Source organism: Balaenoptera ricei, chromosome 7 (assembly GCF_028023285.1).
Source record: "Balaenoptera ricei isolate mBalRic1 chromosome 7, mBalRic1.hap2, whole genome shotgun sequence".
Taxonomy (NCBI): domain Eukaryota; kingdom Metazoa; phylum Chordata; class Mammalia; order Artiodactyla; family Balaenopteridae; genus Balaenoptera; species Balaenoptera ricei.
In genome coordinates, this window is record NC_082645.1 from 35,283,437 (window position 1) to 35,309,894 (window position 26,458).

Consider the following 26,458-nt stretch of genomic DNA (forward strand, 5'->3'; position numbering starts at 1 on the left):
ATAAGACATGGTAAAGCACAACATTAGAGTAGGAAGAAGTTATTTACCTGTAAGAGGAAAATTCAGAAAGGTAGCTGTTGGTGGCTACTCATTGTTATTGGGAATAAAGAAGATTCAAGTAATCTGCTTCAAGGCAGCTTATAGTCTGAAGAAAAAAAGTGTAATGCAAACCACACAAGAACCACTCCTTAACTTTTGGAAAAGTTGTTTTGAATGAGGTAAACTAGATAACAGAGAAGAAAATTTCAATAAAGTGCCAAGAGTTTGGAAAGATAGTGTGCTTTTCCATTTCACAAGACCACCGTGTGGGAAGGTAATTTAAAAGGAAGCAGAAGTGCATTTGGGAAAAAGACAGAGGTTTTGCCTTCCAGAAAAATCTCAAGTCGCTGTATATGAATTTGCTCTCTCTTGTGTGTACTTGGACCTTTAAAAAAATGCTATCAGGAGCTAGGATAAGATGTTTCTGACAGTGGCAGTTCATTCACAGAGGCAGGGTGGTGCAGTGCTAGATAGGGAAGATGGGTTCTAGAGTCTGATTGCCTGGGTTCAAACCCATCTTTTATGACCAGCTGTGCAGTCTCAGGCATGTTAACCTCTCCAAGGATCAGGGTCTTTGTCAGTAAAAGGGAAATTATTTGGGGACCTAACTTGTAGACTGGGCATAAGGAGTAAAGCAGGCAATGTAGGTAAAGTGTTTAGCACAAGGATTGCACATAGTAAACACTCGATGAATGTTTCATATTTTTATTTGTATTTATGAATACATGTTCAATAATTTCCCAAGTCGTAAGCAAGATGCATGTATCAGGAGCAGAGTACATGGATGAAATGAATCTGAATGGAGAGAAGAGAAATTGCAGATAAGAACTTTCCTGGTTCTTTAGTTGCTACAGCACACGTGGGCAGAACTGTCCTACAACCTCCCTAAATGCCTCAGCAGCTCAAGAGCACAAAAATGTCTACCAGTTAGGTAACTATATGGATCAGCGTGTGAATAATTTTGAATGAACATCACAGTTGATGTGGCTTTCTCTTTTCCAAAGGAACAAAACACAGAGCAGCGTCCTGAGAGAGAAGCATTCTCAAGGACAAGTTCAAGGCCTGTTAGAAATGCCTGGGGGATGCCCACTGACCTGCAGTCTAAGATACAGATATTCGATGGTTACCAGCCATTGATTTTCAGGGAATTCCTTTGATAATAAATAATATGCTTATATTGAAATACATTAATTCTACACTATGAACTGACAACCTAAAAGGATAAAATGTTCAGCTATTATGTCATACAAAGGACAGAACTGGGGAGCAGGAGTGTTGACCTATATCTTGCACTAAATATTCTACTAATCTCCAGAAATTTCACTGGTAAGCATTTAATAAATTCAATTTAAATAGGAACTGACTTGGTCATTTATCTCTTTTTAACTTGTTTGATCGGTTTACCTGATTCAAATCAAGATGTCCTGGAATTAAATTTCCACATGAACAAGATTCAGAAAAAAACATCCAAACTGATACTGAGTGAGTCAAAGCTTTTTCAGGGTAAGATTTTTTCTCTAATATCAAGATTCATGATTCACCTGACAGCTAGAATGATAACTGAAGTTAATAAATGAAAGGTTTGTGGTATGAAAAATATTACCATGTAACTGAGAAACAGAATTGGCTGGTAATTTATTTGAAACTCTGACTTCACTCAAAAGTAGAAATATTTTTATTACTTTTCTAAAAAAAAGGGGGTTTAAGAGCACCTACTGCAATGTCTCAATAGAGAAAGTACTCAATAAATGTCAGATTTAAATTTTAGTGGAATATAAGTGGGTGCTTTACAGTGCCTAACAGGAGTTTCAGATTTTTCATTTCACAGTCCTTGTTTGTGACAATTAATCCTATTGAAATCAACATTTATGTAGTGTTTCCTTCCTCTGTCCCAGTCCCAGTTCCCAGGAAAAGCAAGCAATCAATGAGCTATTGGTAAGGAGAATTAAGCATTATATCTTTCGTGTCTGCCTAGGAAATAAATTAAACAAGCCGAGGTAAAAGAGCACAGGATCTCGAGAATAAGTAGCTCATAATTTCCTTCTTAATTTAAACTATTCTATATGTTAAATTGTAGACAGATGTAACAAACACACTTTATCAATGACACATTCGTAATCAACACATAATCAAATGACCATTCAACTTCATTTCCCAACCTTAGAATCAATCAACCCAAAGATTGTTCTCACTTATAATTTTCATATTAACACATTCTCAAAGTATTACTAGTGCTTAATATAAACAAATAAAAGGCTTGTGGGGCCCAATTAGGGAAGGAAAATGAACTAAATTTCCACATATATCGTACTGATAGAAAATTCATGAAGAACTTCACTTTGATGGAACCTAATAACTGACAGTAGTAATGTCATGAGATGTTTGGTCAGGAGACCAAAAAGTTAACACACTGGAAACTTGACAAGCTGGGAAGCCAACAGGAGGATAATTAATCACATGTTTAGAGAAACCATTGGATGGTTAGCATCTTGTTGCTAGGCAATGTTTCTAGGCAGCTGATCTTCTCACATCTTAAAGGACCAGAATATTTTATCTTTTTTTAATACAGTATATTTTTCAAATTGATAATGCATATTTGTGTTTGTCAACTTTGGGGTCTCTTAACTATCTATACACCTTGAAGTTTATGGACTAATTTATAAGAAATAAAGATACTGACTGGATGTCAATATGTATGACAGCCCTCACTAAAATAAAAGTTTTACACTCACCATGTAGTAAATGATAGAGTTTGCATATGGTCATATAATAAAACCAATCAGAGAGGGAAAGATGCCTTCAATGATGTGCTTATTGGAGTTGAATAATGAATACAAAATATATTTGAGGTTGATTAAGATATTAAAGTAAATTTAGGTATGAAAATATCTTTAATCTAAAATACATAAATAGGACTTGGTACTAAAGAAAACATCTATTGATAACTATCATAAAAGACAAATGTCAGGGGCTTCCCTGGTGGCGCAGTGGTTAAGAATCCACCTGCCAATGCAGGGGACGCGGGTTCGAGCCCTGGTCTGGGAGGATCCCACATGCCACGGAGCAACTAAGCCCGTGAGCCACAACTACTGAGCCTGCGCTTTAGAGCCCACGAGCCACAACTACTGAAGCCCGCGTGCCTAGAGCCCGTGCTCCGCAACAGGAGAAGCCACCGCAATGAGAAGCCCGTGCACCGCAACGAAGAGTAGCCCCCGCTCGCCGCAACCAGAGAAAGCCTGCGCGCAGCAACGAAGACCCAACGCAGCCAAAAATAAAAACAAATAAATTTTAAAAAAAAGACAAATGTAAGAAAATTGTGACGTTTCAAACATTGAATTTTATCATACAAGTGTAAAAACTATTGGGATTTGCTATTCAAATTAGGTTGCTTTTAAAGTATCATTAGTTGAACTTTTGAAATCATAGCAATTAGTATCAGACAATTGAAGAAAAAGAAAACTGGGTTGGTTGGAATAAGAGCGCTGTTATTAATCAACCTTGTTCTTTTTTACAAATACCCTCAACACTTAACGTTGTAGGACTCACCCAACTTTCCCCGACCCTCAGGTGATTGTGGTCACTTGTACTGCCTCCCTCACATGCCCAGTGAGGAATAAGGGAGAGTGATCAGTACAAAGGCTTCCCAAGGATGGTTTTCAGTCACTAAAAGGGGTGCTACGTATTTATACAGTCAAACTGTGACAGGAGGTATTCACATTCCCTTTTCTTCTTTTTTCTTTTTCTTTTTTGCCTCTTCATTACTTTTCCCCAAAGAGCATTAATGTTAGGTTAATTTTTTCCACTATATTAAAAACATTTTTTCAAGGCTCATTTTATTTTATTTTTTGGCTGTGCTGTGACGTATGTGGGATCCTAGTGCCCTGACCAGGGATCGAACCCATGCCCCCTGCATTGGAAGGGCGGAGTCTTAACCACTGGACCGCCAGGGAAGTCCCAATATTAAAATGTTTGATACTAGACATCTTGGTTAAAATGAGAATTTTCCTATAATTTCCGCCCATCAGTATTTTGGTCGCGATCCTACATTCTTTCTTTTCCCACTTAGGGCCAGTACAGCATGCCAAATTTCTACTGGAGAAAAGCTGGAGATGGGTTAAGAACAGGGATGAAGCCGAGTTACTCTGTGGTTAAGGGTGGAAGGAGGGGGAGGGAGGGAACACAGGCGCAGCTCCAGCACGCAGTTGCAGATCAGATCTTGGATTGTGGGAACTAATATTGCTTCACCTTATGGCACTTCAGCTTTCTTTTGAAAAATTAACCCATTACTTCTCTCCTTATGGGGAAGAATCAGGCTATCTTGTCAACGCTTCCTAATGAGGAATGCATGAATTGGAAAGAAACTATTTAAATTTAGAAAGTTGTATTTTAGTCTTCCAAATATTAGTAATTTCAGTAGCTCATTTGGCCTATTATCCACTTTTTGTCTTTTCTTTCACAGTCCTAACACTTTTAGTTTATTCAAAACATGGCCAATTTATGAAAACCAAACAGTATCACCCCCAAATCATGGCTTCCTTGATGTTTCGATGATGAAACGAATACAGCATTGACTGAATTTTTTATTGTTAAATTTTTCCATATACAGGTTCATCACAGCTTAAGAATTTGAAGATATTTTCAATAGCTGGCTTGTGTCATGTCATTTCATTGCCCTGGCCATTTAAATATATCTTTGACATGATTTGTGAATTTGGTGTAAGACTAACTCAAAAAATATAAGACAAGCACACTGATAAACACATGAATGATCCAATAAACAGGCAACGAAAAAGTCCTACTGAGCTAGGCAAAAGCATTATTTCTTCCTTGTTGAAGGTATCAGCATATGCTACATCTTATGTTGCACAAGTGTACTCATTAAATATTATGAAATGTACAGCAGGCCGGGAAGCTCTAACTAGCTAGTCAAAGTCACTCATACCTGTGTGTTCATATTTATGTCGCAGAAGGGAACTGCTTTTCTGGAATGTCTTGTCACATAAGTCACATGCATACATGCCACTCTCTGTCTTCTTGATCTTCTTTCGAGACAGACAGGAGTCGGAGTCTGTCATGTCATCTAGGCCTGACATGTAGTCTTGTGCTCCATCAAGCAATTCTCCCTGTGATATAATCACATAGTTCAACACAGTTGCTTCTCTTTGTGTTTGTACCAAACAACTTCGCATCGGCTGACATTTGGAGAACCTCAGAGGTGCTCGCGATGAATCGATCTAGTTTTTAAAAACTATTACTTTCCACAAACAATATATGAGGTTTCACATTTCAACAAAAATATAAACCTTCTCTGCCCTAGGTGGTAGAGCTTGCTGTTCTTCAGAGATAGAAAATGGTCAACTCTGAAGGTGAGAAAAATATAAACTCCCCGAAATTCTTGAATTTTCTTCCTATCAGGAAATATCTGTGAGTGAGAATTAAACATCAGAATTTGTGTATTTTCCAGTGTGCTTAACTTTAGGAATGATCCGTAGCTGCGGAAACCCCATTTTAATTGAATTTTATATTTAGGTACAAAATGTTATTATTATGCAATCTATTTAAATGTATGTCTACCAACTAAAGGCCTCAAGCTATATTTTTATATTTAATTTTCTAATTTGAAATAGGGAATATTAATAACACTTTTTTATCAATGTTCTATCTATGTTAAAACAGCCTTCAGCACTGAGCAATAATGAATGTGGATCAGTAAATTATTAAATTTCTTGATATTTATTTTGTCTTGATCCAAAGGAGTGCAAAATTGCATGATAACATACATTTCCATTTGCTAGCCCACAGTTCGGTTTTCTTAGACTACGTTTGCACTAATTAATACTAGAGAAGATTAAATAGGCTTAAATACATTTACAAAGAGGGCAGATGTACTGTAAATTGGAATACCGGAACAGCTGTTACAGAGGTGCACTGCTACTTACGCTCCTATTTTGCAAACAGGGATTATACTCCATGATGTTAGAACATACCTGCTTTTGTATTTGAAAAACCATAAATTATTTACTAGCTTGAAACCTACAAAGGAAATCATGTGGCATGTACAAGATATTTTAAAAATGCTCTTCCAAATAAACTATAAAATGAAGTGCACATCAAATTTACACATGCATTATTGCAAATTGTGAGCGTCTCTAAAAGTATGTGACCGTCATAAATGTTAACTTTTAGCATCTATGTAAATCCTACCAAATATTCATATCAATGTATAATTCTGAAAGCAGATGGATCAATCCAAATAAATCTCAAAAATAAATATTAAGTTCTTTCTCTTTCTTAAGGCAAAAGTGCTTACGTAGCACAATGTTCCACTGTTTCTCCATTTATTTGTGTAGCTCACTCAGTTTTAGATTCAAGTTCAAACCCACTCTTCTATTTCTGCGGAGGACACAGCACTAGATTTTTTTCACTAAGATTTTTTTCCTACATACACATAAACGATATAATTTTCACCTCCTCTCTTTCAAGCAAAAAGATATGTCTCATTACCTGAAATCCTGGTTTTCGCTGGTACTTTCTCCTTTGCTGCATATCAGCAAAAGTAGCTGCTCCAGTTGGGTAAGTATAGGCCATATGTGGTAGAAAGCTCATCTGATCCAGTCCTGGGTATGGTCGTAGCCCGGGGATACTAGTCTGGACTGGTGGCATGAAAGTGGCAGGAGGAAATGCACTTTGTGGAGGAAGAGCTGTGTATAGAGGTTTGGCACTAAATGGGTTCATGCCGAACACTGGGTTAGCGCTTTTGTTGTCCAGATTATTTGAATTTGAAAACTCCTTCTTGATAAACGTCAAGTTCAGAGGCTCATCTGAGTTTTCAGATGACGAAGAAACACTGTTGTGGTCTAAATTTATGCTGCCAACTTTTGTTTTGTTCTTTGTGGCTATAATACTTTTGGGTTCTTTCATCTGTTTTGGTAATGACAAGTCCAAAGGCTCAGCCTGGAGCTCCTCAGAAGAGAAGCTGTTTGGAGTGTAAGAACTACTGTGGGAGTTTTTAGAAGATGTGGAGGAAAGATTTAAGGGAGAAGGAGTATTACTCCTTGAGTGGTCCAATTTTTCAACTGGTTTAATATTGGTAAAATGGGAAGGTTTAGTTAGCCTGAGAGGAGGATCACAATTCGTAACACTGTTGTGGAGTTCTGCTATAGACGGTGACGTTATGGAGTCCATAGGCTTTACGGGAGACCTGGGTAATAAAGAGTCTTTTGTGGGAGGATTACTGTTGGGAACTAACGGCTTGGAGTTCCTTTCCAGTGATGGTGACCTGGAATTTGAGTACTGGTAGACTTTTCGTTGCTCAAACCATTCCTTCACAAATTCCTGAGGAAGGCCCACAGCAATAGAAATTTTCAGCAGTTCATCAGAGTTGGGCTCCATGTTCATAGCATAATATGCTTTAAGTACAGACATGTGGTCCTTGTACGGGTTAATGGGGCTTGTCATTCCTTTCTCAGAAAGTACAGATGACAAGAGGAGGGCTTTATTATCAACAAAAACTCCGGCTTTGTTGGGGACTATGTTTTCATGGGGTTGTAGGACTGCCTTGATCTCTTCATTCATCTTACAAAGGTAACGTTCATGCTGATGCAAAGGAATGGGGCCAGGGAAACTTTCTTTACAGAACTGGCAGGAGAATGGAGTGGATATGTTGTGGTTCTCAATCATTTTGTCATCAGTGACCAAATCTATTAAAGTACGTAGCTTCTCTTTCTTTATGTTACTGATCTGTCTCCTTGAGTCAGTAGTCAAGCTCTGGAGGCAAGCTTTGGCTTCATTGACTTTTTCTAACGTGTAGTCGATAATACTTTTAGTGGCACCATTATGACTCACTACTGGAAGACCTACGGGTGGAATATTAGGAGAAGTAACTCCTTGTTCCTCAGGTTGAGAGCATGGATCCTTCATGTGATAACCTTTCAACTTGGAAATTTCTTCAGCCTTGCAGTCCATTTTTTGCCTGGAAACTGTGTTGTCCACAATCTGTAGAACCTTTTGTACCTCGCTTAAATTACTATTCATTGTGTGAAATCCGAGTAAAGGGGCTTCCATCCCTACACCTAAGTGCTGCATCGGACTCTGAGCAGACGGATGAACTCCTAAAGGGCTGGTGGCTCCAAGTGCACCATTCATAAAGGGACTAGTGCCGCTAAACCCGTGTGTGGCCATAAGAACTTTATTATAGTCATTGAAGTCTAGTGGTTCTGTTTTAATTTTAAGTAAGCCTGTTGGTTCAGACATACTAAGTGGTTTTCCATTCTCCAATTTGTTTCTTAACTGGGTAATGGCTGAATTAGTAGGAGAAGAAGAAACAGAATTAGGGGAAGAACCCGTCTTGATATTGTTTCTCATCCGGCCATTTACAGAGATTAAGCCAATACATTTCTTGCTGCTGATGTGTGAACTGTAGGAACCAGAATGGGAGAAACGTTTCTTGCAGTTGGGGCACTCGTACGGTTTTTCACCTAAAATGACAATTAAAATTGATGTTACATTTTTTTGATTGGGTAACGACTGCAGTTGTCTACCAAGGCAAGAATCTGTGCAACCAAAGGAAAGGAACACAATGGGGCACCTCTACGTTCTTGGTGGTTAGATTAGGATTATGTGGCTATCACTGTTTCAGGTCTTTATCTACCCTGGAAGGACATAATTCAAGATGTTAGCAGTGGAAGGTGAGGGCTATCTGTGCCTTTTTCAGCCAAGATCCCAAATCTGGTCTTGCCATCGGCGGCCTCCTATTTAAACAGAGTGTCAGATTAATGTGTGGTCAATAGCACAATAAAGATGTCACAGTATTCAAAGGGAAGTGCAGCCATGGCTTTAATCAACTCTGTGAAGATTCCATTGATTCTACCAATCCAACTAGTCCTTTGAATAGCATCCAATTTGGTAATAAAATGCTTGGCAGAGCTATCAAAATAGTTATAAAGAAGAAATCTCAGTGGTAGGTTGTTGTTCTGTAATACACAGCTCTCAGGAATCAAGGAACACTTATCATACAAAAGCTCTTTTCCAAAATTCTCCCACATTCTTCTTTCAAGGTTGGGTATCAAAAATGAATATCCTTCAGAATTTGTCAGCTGAGTTTCTTCAGGTCAAAACATTTAATCTGTAGAAGAGTTTTTAAAGGGGCAAAGAGGAGCCTCTAGATTTCACAATAAATCAAAGCATTTGCAATTTTCAAGAAGTATAAGCACTCCTCTTCTTATTAGCAGTGCTACTGGTGGTACCATAAGTCTCACGATGACAAAGCAGGTGCACACAGCTTATGACATAAATGGGTAGATCCAAAAAACTACATACAGGATTGTGTAAATTTTACACAATCTTTAAAAATGCCCCTAATGAAACAAAATGCAAATGTAAGCACCAGCCCCTCTGCTACTCACCACTGTGAATTCGCAGGTGTTCTTTCAGATGGTGTTTATATTTGAAGGCCTTGCCGCACTCTGTGCATTTGAACTTGCGATTACCTGCTCCTTGGGTCAGCATTTGGTGCTATAAAAGGAGGAAGACTGACATCAGTTTTGTGCAGGAGGAACAAAGGAAATTTGTTACAAATATTTTTAAAAGGCCTCTATTTTCAGACAGGCCAAAAGGTTTGAGTGCATGTTTATTTATTTGCCCAGTCTTTCAGAGTTGCAATAAAAGTGATAATGTTGGCAATAAAATTGGAACAAATAAAAAAAAAGTGCTTTCACATGCGCATCCAACACTTGCTTTAGGATTATCTCTGTAGTCTCTTTTCCAGAATGTTTCTTTGAGCCGTTAGAGATGAGAAAGCATCATTGCAAAGATGTTTGTGGTTCTCTGTGTTTACTGCAAATTCTAAAATCTGAAGATTCCCTATTGGAATGCAACTGTTTTGTCAAGGAAAAAAATTAATATTATCCTCAAAATCCTAAATAGTCTCCCAAAAAAACTCCCCACTCAAATAACTCATTTTATCGTATTTTCTGTATTGAGGTAAAAGTATATCTTATAATGAAGCAATACCAATTTTAAAGAAGGAAGAAAAGCCCCAATAATAAATAAAATAATAGATAAATTAAAAAATCCTTGACTATAACTCTTTCATTACATGATAAGCATGTTTAAATACCCCATTCACTGTGCTAGTAGCAAATATAAACTCTGTTTTTCCTGAGATGTTGCATGTAAGATCTGATTCATTATCAAATGTAACAGACAACATCTTGGGTTAGAGCTGCTTGAGCAGTTTTATCACAGGCCAGTAGGAAAGACTTCACCGACTTGTCATTTTCCTTTTTAGTAGTGTGCTAGGGAGTAGGGATGAAAAAGAAAAAAAGTTTGCTGAAAAGACAAGTTAAAAGCAGCAAAGATATAATCAAACACAGCTGACCTTTTTGAACAAGGGAACAAAAGAACTGTGACTTAGAATTCTGAAAAAAGAAGAAAAAAGAAAAGAAAGAAATACAGTCATCCACTCTGGATGCTCAAGGTAGGAGGCCAGCCTTTTTCAAGCAGCAATGACACAAAAGCCTTTTGCAAAAAGACAGCACAGAAACGGTATGACAACTGCTAGGGTGTGCTGAATCTTCCCACATTCCTAGTGAGACAGATGGTGTTACATGGGACACAGGGAGGTTTGTTCAAACAGCAGCAACCTTCAAAGATCAAGCAGAGCCCAGCCCGCCGAGCGCCATTGAGGGACCAGCGCTCATATGTTGCTGAGTTGCATAAACAAACAGCAACAGCTGCTTTGTCTCCCCCCACAGTCCTCAGAGGACTACTATAAACTTTAGTTGTGCCACTGTTAATATGATACAATCATTTTAATTTACTAATTGTAAATGCCAAGAGCAAATGAGGGGACTTTTCAACACCAAAGCTACCATTCATAATGCGCCAACACAATCACACTTCTGCATGTGAAATTTAAAGCAGTTATGCTAGATAAATATCTAGGCTCCGTTTTTTTTCCTAGAGTTTTTGTGCATATAAGCAAGGGGAGAGAAACTGTTACATAAGTGTAACTATGCAAGCATAGTTTTTATAACTGAACTTGGAAAAACATTCAGGTGACAAGTTCAATCAGATATAAATGAAATGATTTACATGAGCTGTTTTCTTAAAATAGTAAAATTCCATAATCTAGTATCATCGCCATTGCTGGATCGTGTTTGCTTATTCTCATTTTCCTTATTCAAAGAAAATAAAGCTCATAAGAAAGAAACATAAGAATTTTAGACAATATCCTGTTTGATAATTTTAAAAACAGAGATGGTGTCAAGGTTTACGGGTGATTCCAGATCTGTTGGGCCAGTTACTGGGACTTAAGGCACACCATTTCTGTTACCATATGAACACCTCATAATATCAATCTGCAGTCAATTCTCCCAGGAGGACAGAAAGAGCAGTTTTGCTAAAACATTTAAGGGACACTATGAATCAATCCTATTCAATCATTTTAAGGATTTAAGATGCTATGCTGTTTAAGACAGAGTTTTTATTTTTAACACAAGTAAGCCGAAAGAGGCAGAGCAATTTTAACATTTAGTAACAAATATGCATATCAGGAAGGGATCATTTTTATTGCATATCCAACATTTTAGTACTAATCCAGCTTATTTTATATAGATATGCATATATATTAGAGGCTTTTTTGATTTTCTTTAAAACACTTAATGAAATTTCATAAACTAGGAGCAGCTTGTAAAAATAGTCTAAGTAATTGAAGATGTTATGTGACAAATGAAAAAAATGCACACTTCTTTTACTATGACTTAGAGCTCATATGAAAAAAATATCTAAGCAAAACTAGGTGAAAAATGGAATTAAAATTGCTGAGATGTTTAATAATGTATAATTAAAATGCTACAATTTCATTCACTTTTTGTGGAACATAAAAATGAAACTAAAGTCAAGTTAAAGTGCAAATAAAATTTCTAAATTAGAAATTAACACACTCATTCGATCGTGAACATAAGACTATTAAATCATATTAGAAGAGACCATCAAAAAATCATTTAGACCTCAATTAAAGCTATTACCATTAAAAGATCTGCATCTTCAAAATGCCATGAAAAATTAATAATGATTGCCAATCAAAGCAATATCGTTTCTCTAAGGGGTTATTATAGAAAGGAATCACTTAAAACCAACCCCCCACCTGATCTGTCCCTGGCTTGTGCGTCACCATATGCCGCTCGAGCTGGGTGCGGTAGGCAAACGTGTAGCTACACAGAGGGCAGGAAAAGTTCTCTTCATTCTTCTCGTGGCGGTACTTGATGTGCTCCTTCAGTGATGTCAAGCGCTTGTAGCCCCGGTCGCAGTAGGGGCAGGTCAGCAGTTGGGCAAAAGCATCTGGAGTTCCAGGTGGCAGGTCTGTAGCCGAGAGACGAGAGGGAGAGAAGCAGGCCAAAAGGTCAGTAAATCAATGGCAGCTAATGGGCTGATTGCCCGGGATGGTATGACAGGAATCGCTGCAATCTGCTCCACGAGAGTGCCACAGGCGCACGCGGCCTCCACGCACACCGGTCCCCTTGCACACCCAGCGCAGACTTGTCGAAATCAGCTCACACTGCGCTGGAAAATTAATTAATTACTGGCGCATTTGGGGGGAAATTTAAACCGCTGCTAAATGAGGAGATTCTCTTTAGGTGACTGACAGTTCGTAGTAAACCTTTAGTCACATATGACTCAGGGAGTCACGGGGTGAAGGAGCTTTTCAGGTGTCGGTAAAGAAGAACAAAGGTTAGGGTCAGTATCTCTAAACTTTGTTGTTTTCCTCAAAAGTGAAATATTTTGGAAAGAGAGGAATCAATGTAGATATTTTTATCTCTTAGAAATAGGCTCTAATTGTTCTGGTTCTTTATTGGATGTACAGATGACACAAATTTGCTGACAAAAAAAATTTCACAATACCCTAAAATTACAGTTCTAATCTTTGCTCATGAAATTCCATGCCTCTGCAGCTGTTCTTCAAATTTTAAGGTAAACACCCAGGCATGTAGTGCATTTGTAATTGTAACAGCTGCAGAGGTCAGCGTCGTGGCTAAAAATGAATTACAGCCTCACCATTTTCTTCCTGCCCATTGGCCTCGGGCGTGCCAAGGCGAGACAGTTCCTCAGGGGCTTCTGGGTAAATGATGGCTGTGTCACTGCGCTGAAGGTACTCTTCGATGCTGACTGCGTGGCCATCGCGTTCCTCCAGTTTTCTTTTGGCAAAGTATTCCTCAAAGTCTGATGTGCAATTTGCATTCTTAACTGAAATGGGGAAAAGGAGAAGAAATGTCTTTTCAGGGCCTTCTTCCTAGGAGCCTCGGTCTGCCTACATCATTGTTAGTAAGACACACAGACTTGCAGAAAGATCACAAATACCTAGTTTATCTGTAGGAAGTGATGCAGATGACCAGTTATTGATTGAATGCTTATTCTCATAATATATGCAAAAAAAGAGGACACTTGGCTTTAAGTTAAATAAGCATATTTTAGTTTCCTCTTCTTGGAATACTAGTCTGCATGCTTCACAAAGAATCAAAGACATTTTTTAATGTTTTTCAGGGAAAGTTTAAAAAAAAAAACAGAACTATATTCTCAGATCCATAAACATGAGAGATAATATGAACTCAAAGCTACTTTAGTAGTCTATATAAAGCTTCCTTCTCTTTTAAGAAAGGTATAATTAATTTTTTATACTCCACCACACTTAATGTTCCTAACCACGTATACATCCTGTTGCTAAATATAAGCTTTTAACCCTCCAGTCTCTGAACATCACAGACCACCAGGACTACCCAGTCCGAGAGAGATGCGAAAGGACGGATATTCCTAGGGAGATAATAATGGGACTTTGTTAAAAAATCAGGGAATGTGGGAGTTTATCTTTCCTTAAAATTTCAATGTTTAGCTCAGTATTTTAAAGCTGCTGAAAATAAAATTAAGCTCACACTGATAGAAATAAAATAAAAAGTAACAGACGGAGTTAAGAAACTGGCTATGCTGCAGTGTGATTTCGATATGATTTTTAACTTTTGTAGTCATGACTCTATTCCCATGACATGAACGATAGTTGTAAATCAACTGTAGCAACTCTTGTCCCAAGACTGTATATTAGAAACCACTAGCTATGTTTCTGAAATAAGTTGTGGCTTTAAACATCCTAAGTAGAAACTTATGCATAAGACAGTGTTGGGAAAGTGGCTGCCACATTATTGTCTACCAGAAGTAAGTGAAGAAAAGTCTTTTGCTAGTACAATTACTGGTGAGGCCCGACTTTCATAGTTTTTGAGAACAGTTAACCTTGATTCCACTATATTCTTCATCTCACCTTCTCTGTCATAAAAGATATTATAGTACTTGCCATCCTAATTCTCCCTGGCAATTTGTGGCAGGGTGTTGGTTCAAGCAAGCCAGTCAATTTTTATTTTTGGCTTTCACTGTTATGAACTGTTATGAGAAGAATAGAAAGTGGAACCTTCTGTTAATCAACAAGTATTTACTGAATGCCTGGTATGAGATAGGCATCATGCCTTGTTTTGATAAGCAAAAAACAGATCCAGCCTCATCCTTTAGGAAGCCATGAGAATGATCAATACAACTGATATTGTCTCAAAAAGTAGATATAATATTACAAACTCAAATAAGTGTTATGAAAGAAAGTTGTACGGTTGTATTACAGAAGTAACAGGGGGACCTGACGGGGACCTGATGGAGTGTGGAAGATCAGGAAAGCCTTAACTGAGAAGCACGAAGTTAACTAACTTTAGAAGCTGGGGTACAGCAGTGGTGACTGGAAAGGAAATGGAGCATCTCGGGATCTGAAAGGACATTGCTAGAGTGTGGAGAGAAAGGGGAGCAGCATGATGCAAGGGTGAAGAGGAAGGCAGGCACTAGACCCTGCCGCGTGTGCTAGCCTTGTTAAGGATTTGAGTTTTCTTCTAAGAGAAACAGGAAGCCACTGAAGGGTATTAAGCAGAGAGGATGGTTGGATGAAATTATAGATTACCTGCATTTGCATATGACAACTCTGGCTACAGTATGATAGGGAATGCAGGAAGAGAAAAGTAGATTCTGGGAAACCAGTTAAGAGTCTCTTGCCATTGATTAGGCAAAAGATAAAAGTTAAAGAATTGGTGATGGAGACTATAAGAAGTGGCTGGATTTGAGACATACTTAAAAAGTAAGATTGCTAGATTTGGAGAAAGACTGGGTGAGCCAAGGAGGGAAAGGCTAAGACCCTCCCTTAGGTTCAGGCTTTTTGAATCTGATGGATGGTAAGGGACATTCACCACACCAGGAAGCACGGGAATTCTAAAAAGATTTGAAAATATGAATGAATACATTGGATCAAATAACATAAAGCTGGGGAGAATTACACTGTGTAGACTATTAAACTAAGTGCTAACTCTCTGAATACTGTGATCTCAAGCTTTTCTCTTTTGCCACTTCAACTTCTGTTAATTTTAACAAGAGCAATGGTCTGATTCCAAGAACTGTACTTCCTTCAAATGTAGGTTTGGAATATGGAATAGTGGATTAAGATTTTATATCTTGAAATTTTGCTTAAGCCTTTTCTTAGAAGAATATGGACACTGATTAGGATCACTTTCCCTCTGGTCTATTCATGTTGTCATGGATGTTTTCCAAAGGATACTTTTTGGTGGTGATTGTGATGGTGTCATTTAACTTGCGCCATTAAGTCACTATGGAGTATGAAGGAATTGCCAGCTTGCACAAAATATTTGTTCATCATTTTGGATCATCAAAATGGCTTCAGTTCTATCAAGAGTCACCTTTTGTTTTAAGCGCAAGAAAAGATAAAGGGGACAAAACATGTGGGTCCAAGATGAACCTTTTTTGAACAACTTGACTGATCTGACCAGGGACTGACTTCTTTTTCAGCACTGTGGCAGTAGAAAGTAAGGTAATAGCAACTTTCTAAATCCAGATCTACTTGAACATTGTCAAATGTTTAAGACACAATTTATTTACGTTTTTCAAGAACACTGTCCCACTTGAAGATCCTGAGTGTAATCTAGTAAACATGGATGGATGTACATTTAATATCATGCTAATTTTATCTTGATATTTCAGCAAATATCTGAATTATCTGGCTATCTTTGCATGAATTTTCATTTGCATATGAATGTTTCCATCAGAAATGTAATCAAATGCAAATTCAATTGGATTTGCATTAATAGCCTTTTGGCTTAAAAGGGAGGAAAATTCTGATTTTTCTGGATAGGCAAACTAAACTACACTATTGGTATTTGGAGAAGCAATTCACTCGCTAGATCAGATCTGGCCATACTAGATTTCTATGTCAAGTGTGACAGGGACAAAAGATATCAAATCATGTGCTCTCATTAAGGATCATCTTTGTGGCCTGAGCATCGAATATATTGCCTAGAAATTAGTAGGCACTCAAGAATCATTTATGGAATGAATGTGGAATAAATTATGTCCTTAACACTGATCTTGGTGCAGAAGTCTTCTAGTAAAAGGAAGCATAAGACAAGACACCTACAGTTGAGCTAGGAACTCAGACCTACTATTCAAGTAATTGTAGAACAATTACATGATAAACTGTGTATTTGTGATCATAAATACTTGCAAGAGTTTGATAGGGCTCAGATGAGTATTCAAAAAGGGTTTCACGAAGAAACCCAATCATTTAAATCTATTAGCTCTGTCAAGATTTTTTTTTTCATGTGGTATAGATATGCTATTAGTTATATATCTCAATATCTATAGTCACTTAAGTGGGCTAGAACCTAGCCTTCTATGAACTAGGTATGACCATCATGGATATAATGTGTTTTTCCCTGATGTTGCTATGGATACTAGTAATATATGGTTTTTTCTGCCCAGTACCATGACATTCTCCTTTGCCTGGGATGGCTCCCCACTGTCCCTATTGCCAAACCTTATGGTACCCAGGGCAGCTGCCATGTTGTTGCATGGTCCTGCTCCCCTAGTTACAGTGGATTAATCTGCACCTGAAGTGAAGCAATCTTAGCCCTCCATCCTCCAGGTCAAACCGTTCACTGGTCCAGTGGTAGCCAATTAATCCAACTGAGTTCAGTCAATCCCTTCCCCATGATTTTAGAACATGGTTCCAAAGAGATCACCAAGGCAGATTTATTTTTTCCAAGCGACTGCAGCTATAAGATGTAGAATGAAAGAATTGATAAATCCCATGTAGAATAAGAAGATTTATGAAGAGAGAAGATGAGCAGATATACAGAGAAAAGCAGAGACAAAATGGCAAGTCCTGACAGTACTTTTCTAGCTACACTTGTTCCTGAGGCCAAGCAGCACCTGCGTCCTTCCAGAGAGCAGAAAAATTCCCTTTCCTACTTTAGGCTATGTTGTGTCTCAATCTCCTAGACTCCAAATCGCCCTAACTGTTACAATTCTAGAACAAATGATGGAATTAAATTTTTGTTACTCTCAAAATTGTTGGGAAGGATAATGTTTTGATTCTATTTGGAAGTCTGCATTTTTGGTTTTTACAAAGATTTTGTAATACTGTAGAGTGGACTCAGAGAAAATTTGCTAGAAAGTTATAAAATTCCTCACTGCATTTTTCTAGTGTAAAATAAACCTTCTTTTCTTTTTTTTTTTCCTGTCCTTCTCTTCACTCCTTGGTATCCTTGGAAGAATTGCCAAAACACACTGACAAAGTATATTTGCATGGTATTTATGATCAAACCATAGCAAAAATTGACAAGAAATCTCAAGTAATTTCTTCCCATACCTTCTCCAGAGATTTTGCATTTAGTCCTAAAATTTACCCTAGTGTCTTGCAAATATCTCAACCTTCCCTAAGGTCAGGTAAACTTTCCTCTATCCAAAAACAGAACTTCATTAATTAAAATGTTTCCTCATAGCCAAGTGTATTTTAATATTGTTAGGGTAAATTTCTAGGTCCCTTAAGTCAGAACAGCCTCAAATTTCTTGTAAATATGTTGGTCACGCTTACTAATGTTGTTAATTAATAATACTTTCATATATACCCTTATGTCTATCTTAGATATTGATATTTTTGGATAGATAATGATGAATATCAATATGGACTGACTTTTCAAGTTATTGCCTAAAAACAAGCAATGTTAACATCTTTAAAGAAAACCTCTAAATAAAAGAGTTATATTGGTCTTCAAATCAGTCAGCTCCTGCTCTCCCCATAATTGACTTGTTTTAGGTATTTCTCAAAGGTTCTTCATACTTTTACAAGCAGTTATATTATGATGAGACCTTGATACTTATTGCTTCTCCTTTTTCTGTTTCCTTCTCTTCACTTTTATTCCCTCACCATTTATTTTCTTTATTCGTTACAAGGATGTGTTCATGTAGGAAGACAGGTGCTCTATTAACACTGGTCTATTACCCAGCATGTTTTTAACAGTCACTTAAAAATTAAAGAAATATATTTGAATATTATGCTAAGCCATTTTAATAAACATCAACATGAATAAATAATTCTTTTGGAAAAGAAAATATCTTGGAGGGTCTAGAAGAGCTGAAGTAAGTATATGTAAAAAACTGAGTAGAATCATTCATCCATCCCTTTGTTTAATAACTGTTTATCGAGTGCCTACGAGTACCAGAGAGTGTACTTGGGGACAAGGACACAAAGATATTGACTGAGAATTGTTTTCCTACTTCTATGATTCTCATATTTAGACACAAGTACATAAAATGGTTGTTATTCTGCAATATACAGACATATAAATACATGTATATCAGGGGAATATAAATACATATATACACAGAGAGTCACACACAGAGACACACACACTTCCTCAGTCTAACATTGAAATTATGCATTTATCATATCATCTGCTTTTACTCACTTCAAATGTCAAGGCAAAGGGACCTGAAATCTAGGTAACTGTATTCATCATCTTTTTGAAAAATAGTCTCTTTCTCAACAACATTTTAGATGGTAAGAAAACACAGAAAATTATTTTTAATTTAGTCATTTGTATTAAATTTTTCAGTTTAAAGAAAGCCCATATTCAGCATTTGTTGAGGTATATAAATCCTCATGGCTACTTTGTTTAAAGTTGACTAATTAATGTAATATAGGCATTTTACCATTAAAAATGCACGTGTGCCTTTCTTTAGAAGGCTTCTGAAATACATACTGGCACCAAATATCTAAAAACAACCGTGAGGGAAGATGATCTTTTTCTCATTACACAGCTACATGGGCAGCCCAGCAGAGCCTCCGACTGCTACAGAGGTGTGTGTAAAGCCAGGTCAAAAGTGACAAAGTTTTCTTCTCTTCCTGGGAATTAGTACAGCTTCTGGGCCAGTCTCTCCATGCCTGCTCTGACATGGCTTTCTCCTGGAAGCACGTATTCAGATGCCAGTGAGAGTTCCCAATGTGTAAGAGCTTCAGGAGAAAAAGTTCCAAAGGGATGGGAATCTGTAGTAGTCTGCAGGATCAAATATCTCCCTAAACAGCAGGAAGCAGCTCAGTCAGGGACAGAGTCTAATTTTAAAGTGAGATTTTTTATTAGGGGATTCTGAATATCAGATTTAGAGACTACTAACCCTTAGACAGTTTTGATTGCTATGTATTGGTACAAAGACCACGCCTTTAAAACAAAAATTCCCGTTAGATAATATGTTTATCTTTCATATACCTGTGAAACCTAAAATTTTGGAACTGGTATATTACCAAAAAGACTCAGACTCGTTTATTATATTTTAGAGAGGTTTATGAAGTATGGTATTTTTGCCCAGTAATTCAGTGCTCTTTCATATGCTTTCTGTAGACATACGACACCTAAGGATGCTCTAGGGCGGTAGTTTTCAAAATGTGGTCCGCAGGTCAACAGCATCGGTATTACCTGGGAACTTGTTCAAAATGCAAATTCTTGGGGTCCACCCTAAATGGACGGAATCAGCAATCTGTGTTTTAACAAGCCCTTTCGGGGATTCTGATACACGCCCAGTTAAAGAATCACTACTCTGGGAATACAGTTCTCTGTCTCCCCTGGCTAAATAAGGCATTCAGTAACGTGGTTATGGGAAACAGCACAGAATTACTTCCATGTCAGGGAGCCTTTCTGATGATTTCAACCTGAGTTCATACCCTCCTTCTACAGAATATCATCTGCATATCTCAATTGCTGAATTTATCACATCACATTATAATCTTTCGTTTACATGCCCATGAGCTGATAGAGGCATGGAGGGTCTTATTCACCTTTGTATCCCAGTGCCTAGGGCAGTGTCAGGCACACAGCTAATGCTCACTAATTGAATGATTAGACCAGGTTTAAAATTATTAGACTACTCATTTTGGCTCAGCTACTTATGTTTTTTAATCTCAATATCTTCTGTAAAATGAGCTAGTATATGCTTTCTAGGGAATCTTCGAAGTTTCAGAATTGCATCATTTCAATTAATTCTTTGCCCTAATCAATTTGCTTTTTTATTCACTGGCTAGGCCTAGAGAGTTTTATCTGTATTCTTTTCAATTAAAAACTCAAAGCAACACAGTTTTCTGATGGAGGACCCATATACACAGATTAAGAAAAAATATTTCGGAGGTGCCTGGAAACCACAGACAATATCACAAGGAAAACAGTGCTTATTAAATATTTGCTGAATGAATGAAGGAGACACTCAAGAAGCTTGGGATATCAGTTATTTCTTGTGGGAACTCTTGCTGTGAAGTGGAGATAGCTGTTCCTAACTGCAAACAAAGCTCATAAAACCGCAGCATTCATTCGCCAGGAAGTAACAGGCTGTTCTCGGTGTACACTGATTATAGTCTGAAAATGACCCTCCTGTCTAACCTGCCAAGTGCTACTTCTGTCTTTCTCTCCTCAGAACGTATCTCTTTCTATATGTTCTTTTTAGAAACTCATTGTATGAAATTAACTAAAAAAATTTAAAATGATAATATGCATGACAGATCTTACTGGAGGACAAAACTCTTCCAACATATAAAAATGTGACTGATATTATACACAAGAAGAAAATGACATGCTTTATAATAGCAGGACTCTCTCCTTGTTAAGTATTTAGGTACAAACTGAATTATCTGATAAGCTGATCTTGCACAATTGATTAACACTATACATCCAACTCAACTCTTGCTGAGAAATACCTTATGATAAAATTTGTATGGCTTCTGTTACCCATAGAAGAAAGCTAGCTGTATTAAAAATTTTAACTTAAACTCCATGTAAGAGCAATAAGAGGAATTGGAAGTTATAAACCAAGAAGACAACAAAGGTACAAAAACGTTCTTACTCTTTTCTCCACTTTCTTCTATACTAATGATATGACACACAAAATTCATGCTTAAAGAGGCTTAACCGACTGCTAGCCTGCTAACCTTATCACTCCTGTTACCAATTTGGGGGAGTTATACCTTGTATCACGGTGTTTCTGGCTCAAACAAGATTTTCAATCTAGGTCTAGATCTTTACCTGGGATTCAGTTGCTTCCGAGATACTGCCAAAGGATCCTGTACACTTGAACAGAATTGGTGTTTATATGTGGTACTTCAGGTGGGGAACCCCTGATCCCACCTCTTCCCATCGCGCTTATACTCAGAGATTATCTTAACACCTTTTGTGAGGTAGAAGCAGGACTGTCTACACAATTTGCCAGGCTCAGTGCAAAATGGCGGCAGTAGAGCATCAAACCAAGGGCAAGGCCCTTCCAGTGCAGGCCCCTGTGTGACTGCAGGTCGCACACCCAGGATCCTGGCCTTGGGTCTAGGATCATGAGGCAGGGGCCCGGAGAACCTCCCCCTCTCATGGCAACTCGCACAGCCCATGCTTTTTGTTTCCTTTGTTCACGCTTCCCAGTAAAATCTCATTAGAAGAAAGGGTAGGGTGGGTGGAGTCCAAAATTTCTAGTCTAATATCCTCACTTAACAGACGATACAACTAAGGTACAGTGAAGCTAATGATTCATAGAACATTACACAAATAATTTCTGGTAGGGCTGGATGGGGAATTCACGTATCCTGACTCTTCACCTGTTACTCTTTACACTATATCATAATGAGTCCATATGAGAGAAAGACACAGAGAGAGAGACAACCCCATCTTTTTAGTTTTTCTTCTTGCCTAACTGATTGGATATAATTTGAATAGGTCCTAGATGCTGCAATGATTGCTCTGACATTGTAAGTAGCTCTAAACAACAACATTATAACATCGTAAAATTAATAGGGAGAAAGGCAATGTAAATGCCAACTTCAATGTAAATAAAATATCATATTTTAAACTTTTTTTTCTCTATTTTTCTTTTCACGTCCTTGCTCTTCTGAATGCTATGCACTTGTTTTATTTTTTGACTGAGTGACCTGCACCTAAGTCTACTGGGGTAAAATGGAAAACATCACGGAAGTTCTTCAAATGCTCCACTTACGATGCCTATTTAAAATTTCCATTTAATATTTAGGGATTGTATTTTTCTCATTTTGATATTTCCTAATTTTAATCATGTTGCAAAAGGCACTCAATTCAAAAATAACTTTATGAAACATCTTGCAAAGGAAGAATTTATACTAACTACTACGGTTTTTAGTAAATAAAAAAAATGTCTTAAGCTTAATTTAGGACTAGAGACCAAGAAACACTTTATTCACGGTTCATTTTGCTTTCCCATTTCACATATTACTTGTTTATCCCCCCACATGCTTAATGATGTCCCCCTACATGAGTTCCACTTCTTCAGATTAAATGAAACTGTGTCATCTCTTGATAATATTCCATCCCTCACAGACCCTTCCAGCAGAGCCATTCCCACCTTCATCTGTCTTAACATGCAGAGCGACACACAGATGGGTCAACAAACTCCTTCATTCATACCCCCATTTCAAACCAGAGTGCCTATTTTGTTAATTTGTTCATCATTTCTTTGTTTATTCATTTATGCTTTGTTTCAACAAGCAACCTGTTTATCAACCATCGAGGCTGTCTAAACACTGCACCTACTGAGGGGAAACATGGGGAAGAGTAAACTTAACCTTGACCCTCAAAAAGCCTCCAATCTGTAATTTTTTGAAGTCTATGTCATCCATTTTCACCATCATGTCTTAGGACACAACCTATACAGCTCAAGTAAAATGACACTTATCCCATGAATATGTTTACCCCAGGCTGTCATTATTGTAATTCTGGGAAATTTCATTACTCAAAAGATAGTCCGTGCAGAATCCTGGCTGCGTGGTGCTCTAATTTTCTCTAGTCCAACAACAGGGATGGCCAGCCACCCCTTGGTATGGCTAACCCTGGGACAATGCCATCTCTCTGAGCGAAACTTGGAATTTCCACTCTCTGATTTCAGAGAGTCGCCCCTGAAAGGCGACAGGCGACAGTCACCTGTCGCCCCACCCCATCATTCAGTTCCGCATCCCCTGAAACAGGTACTTCATTGTGATAATCAGGCCCTGACAAGTCCCTCAGGCCATTTCACCCATTCTGATTTTGCTTGCCTCAGTTCACCTTGAAGCTGGAAATCACTTCCATCCCCGCCCCTTGTTCTTGTGTCATTCTGGCCTTGCCAAACTAAAATCCAGCCCAATTTCTCTGTTCCTAGAATATAAAAAATGTTTAAAGAAACGTAAATAATTGTATAGCCTTGTTTCTGTCTATGTTATCAAAATAGGATACTCTTTCATGATGATAATTGAATCTCCATACATTGTCCACAGCAATTACTCTAAATTTCCATTCCTGAAGATTCCAACCCTACTCCCATTCCCATACTGTCAATTGATGATATCTTTTCCTACTTACTTCAAAGAGTGCAACCTAAATGATGTGAATTCCATCAACTACCTAAAATTCAACCGAAATTTCTCTACAACAATTCTCCCTTCTTATTTTGATCTTATTGCTAAAAAAGATGTGTCTCTGCCCACAGCCAAGGCTACCATCCAAAGCTATTCCCTCACAACTCTTCTGATAATCTACTCCATCTTTCGCCTCATCTCCTTTTACATTTTCAGCCATTTTCGCTGTCTCTCTTTTTGCACAGAGGCATGTTCAACAAGCCTTTGTCCTGGAGAAAACCTTCTCTGAAATGTGCAGTCTCTTAAGTCACCTCCCTATTTTCATGTATCTAATGTTTGACACTACTCTCTGTCAGAAACCCTCTGCAATACTGAAAACTTCTCACTTGAAACTACATAGCTTTCCGTATTTCAAATAAAACACCTTAATCCATGTATTATTATAATCATTACTGATAATAATAATAATAGCTAGCAACAATTGAACATGTATTATGCCTAAAATTGCGCTAAACGTTATACACACATTTCTTATTCATCTTCCATTGTTTTATTTACCCAATTGAATGTAAGTCATTAATGACAGTGAGTGTTCACTGTATCTTTCATGATGCCTAAAAAAATGCCTTGTACTTAGTAGCGTCTCCCAAATTGACTATGGATCTGAATAGCTAATGAAGCTATAATTATTTATTTGTAACTTTTGCCTTCATGTCATTGTGATTTTTGTCTTTCCTAATGGCATCATAAGACTTTGAATTCCTTAAGGATAGGACTATATCTTCTATTTCCTTTGTTTCTTGAACCTCAGTTCCAATTCTGCACACAACAAATACTATGAAAAGAACGAATGGAAATATCTTAGTGGTTGTAAACAAGTGACAAATATTATTTGTTTATTTGATTGTTATACAGGACAGAAGGAAAAAAAGATATAATTTCTGATGCTAGTCAGTGATCAAGTGAAGGAAAAATCTTTGACAGCTTTCAACATCCTTATACACAAACATTATAAATACGACTAAATCCTCTTCTACATTTAAAAAAAAGGTGCTAGATAAAGATGAAGAGAGATAGAAAACTAAGCTATTCCTTCTTAATCTTTCTATTTTAACTTCAAATGCAACCTCAGAGCAGTGAAAAGAAATGTGTCCTACAACTTGTCTGGGTAGTTTTCCAAGATGTCAAAGGAATTTAATTGGCCAAGGTTCTCAGAATCGACTGGTTAGTCCTTCCATTACCAATTTGTTAAATATTGTATTTTGGTATTCTAGAGAAGTTAATGAGGAGCCAGTACAAAGGGAGGAAATAGTTCAGAATGCATTTATTTCTTAATGAATAGAAATGGGTACGCTTACTTGCAGATGCAAACAAACCAGAAAAATAACCAAGAGAGGGTGAGAATCTAGTATATGTTAGGCATTGTACTTGGTCCTTTAAAAATGATTAAATACCATTTAATCGCTACAGTCAGACTCTGTAAACAGGGAATCATTATTTCCACTTTACCGATGTAGAATGAAGGCTTATTCTATACTCAAGTTCATGTAACTAGTAACTGGTAGAGACAAAATTCAAATGTAGTTTATCTGACTCTAGAATCTAGAGCATCCCAAAACAACTTTTGCCTTTTTATCTGTAAAAGCGTTTATATATTATTCCTAAAATATTGGAAGCATGTTTAATGACTATTAGTTACAGTCAGTACAGTTAGTTCTTGGACAATAATTTTCTTGTGTTATATAAGATTAAGAACTGAGACCTCAACTGGCCTTACCCAGTTCTTAGATGTAAGGTGTTTTCCTCTTCCCAGCAAAGGAAGCAAAGATGCAGGTGGTTATTAATAGCCCTTTAAAACAAGAGTGCTAGATTGTTTGAGTAAAGGTAACTCTCATACAGTCAAAGAGGAAAACATCAGGGGCTTATTTAGGTCTTGATATGCACGTGGAAACACATTAATGCTAATGATCACCGTGCACCTAAGATAGATCCTTGTTACTACTAGCATGTAGGCAAACTCATGTTTATAATGCTCCCAAGTTTTTCCATTTCTCTAATCTTCTTAGAAAATACCTTTTAATTTAACACACTCTTAAAAATTCTACATAATAATTTCATTCTGATTTTGAACCTGATTAATATCTGGAAGATGTAAAGTTCTTTGTGAAAAGGTGTTCTTTACGTGTTAAAGCATACATTTAAAAAATTTTAAAACATTAAAACCAATGTAGAAACATTAAATGCAATGTAGAAAGTTATTACTATAAATCAGGGTTTTCAATGCTTTATATGCTGTAGATCAATTTTGCTATGCTGCTAATCTAACTTTGCTGCAAAAAAGTAATGATAGTCTGTTTTTCTTTGCCTTTAACAAGTAGATTTCAGAGACTTAAATCCTGGTTTCACTCTCTGAAGATACTGGACTTAATCCCCTTCACAGGGAACGTTTTCACCTATTGTGACTTCCTTTCTCAGAGTCCATTTCTTCTCCACCTAATATTTGTTCATTCATTCATTCACTCATTCATTCATTCATTTTACCAGTCATAATGCATACCATGTGTGTTCACTGCTGTACTGGGCACTTTGAGGCAAACAGGGACTAGCCCTTTTATTAAAGCAAATATTTTGGGGGCACATACTAAGGTCATACTAATTTAC

General features: G+C 37.3%; 1 protein-coding gene across 5 annotated transcripts in view; it reads right to left on the reverse strand.

Annotated features, from left to right (window-relative positions):
- Nucleotides 1-26,458, reverse strand: part of ZEB2 (zinc finger E-box binding homeobox 2) — a 127,649-nt gene that overhangs the window by 3,325 nt on the left and 97,866 nt on the right. For all 5 annotated transcript variants that reach the window (XM_059927793.1, XM_059927790.1, XM_059927791.1 and 2 more), the window contains 5 exons: nt 13,096-13,284; nt 12,188-12,402; nt 9,444-9,552; nt 6,544-8,516; nt 4,982-5,162 (listed from right to left, as the gene is read on the reverse strand). In XM_059927793.1, coding sequence (XP_059783776.1) covers nt 4,982-5,162; nt 6,544-8,516; nt 9,444-9,552; nt 12,188-12,402; nt 13,096-13,284 — 2,667 coding nt within the window. The remainder of the gene's footprint in view (nt 1-4,981; nt 5,163-6,543; nt 8,517-9,443; nt 9,553-12,187; nt 12,403-13,095; nt 13,285-26,458) is intronic.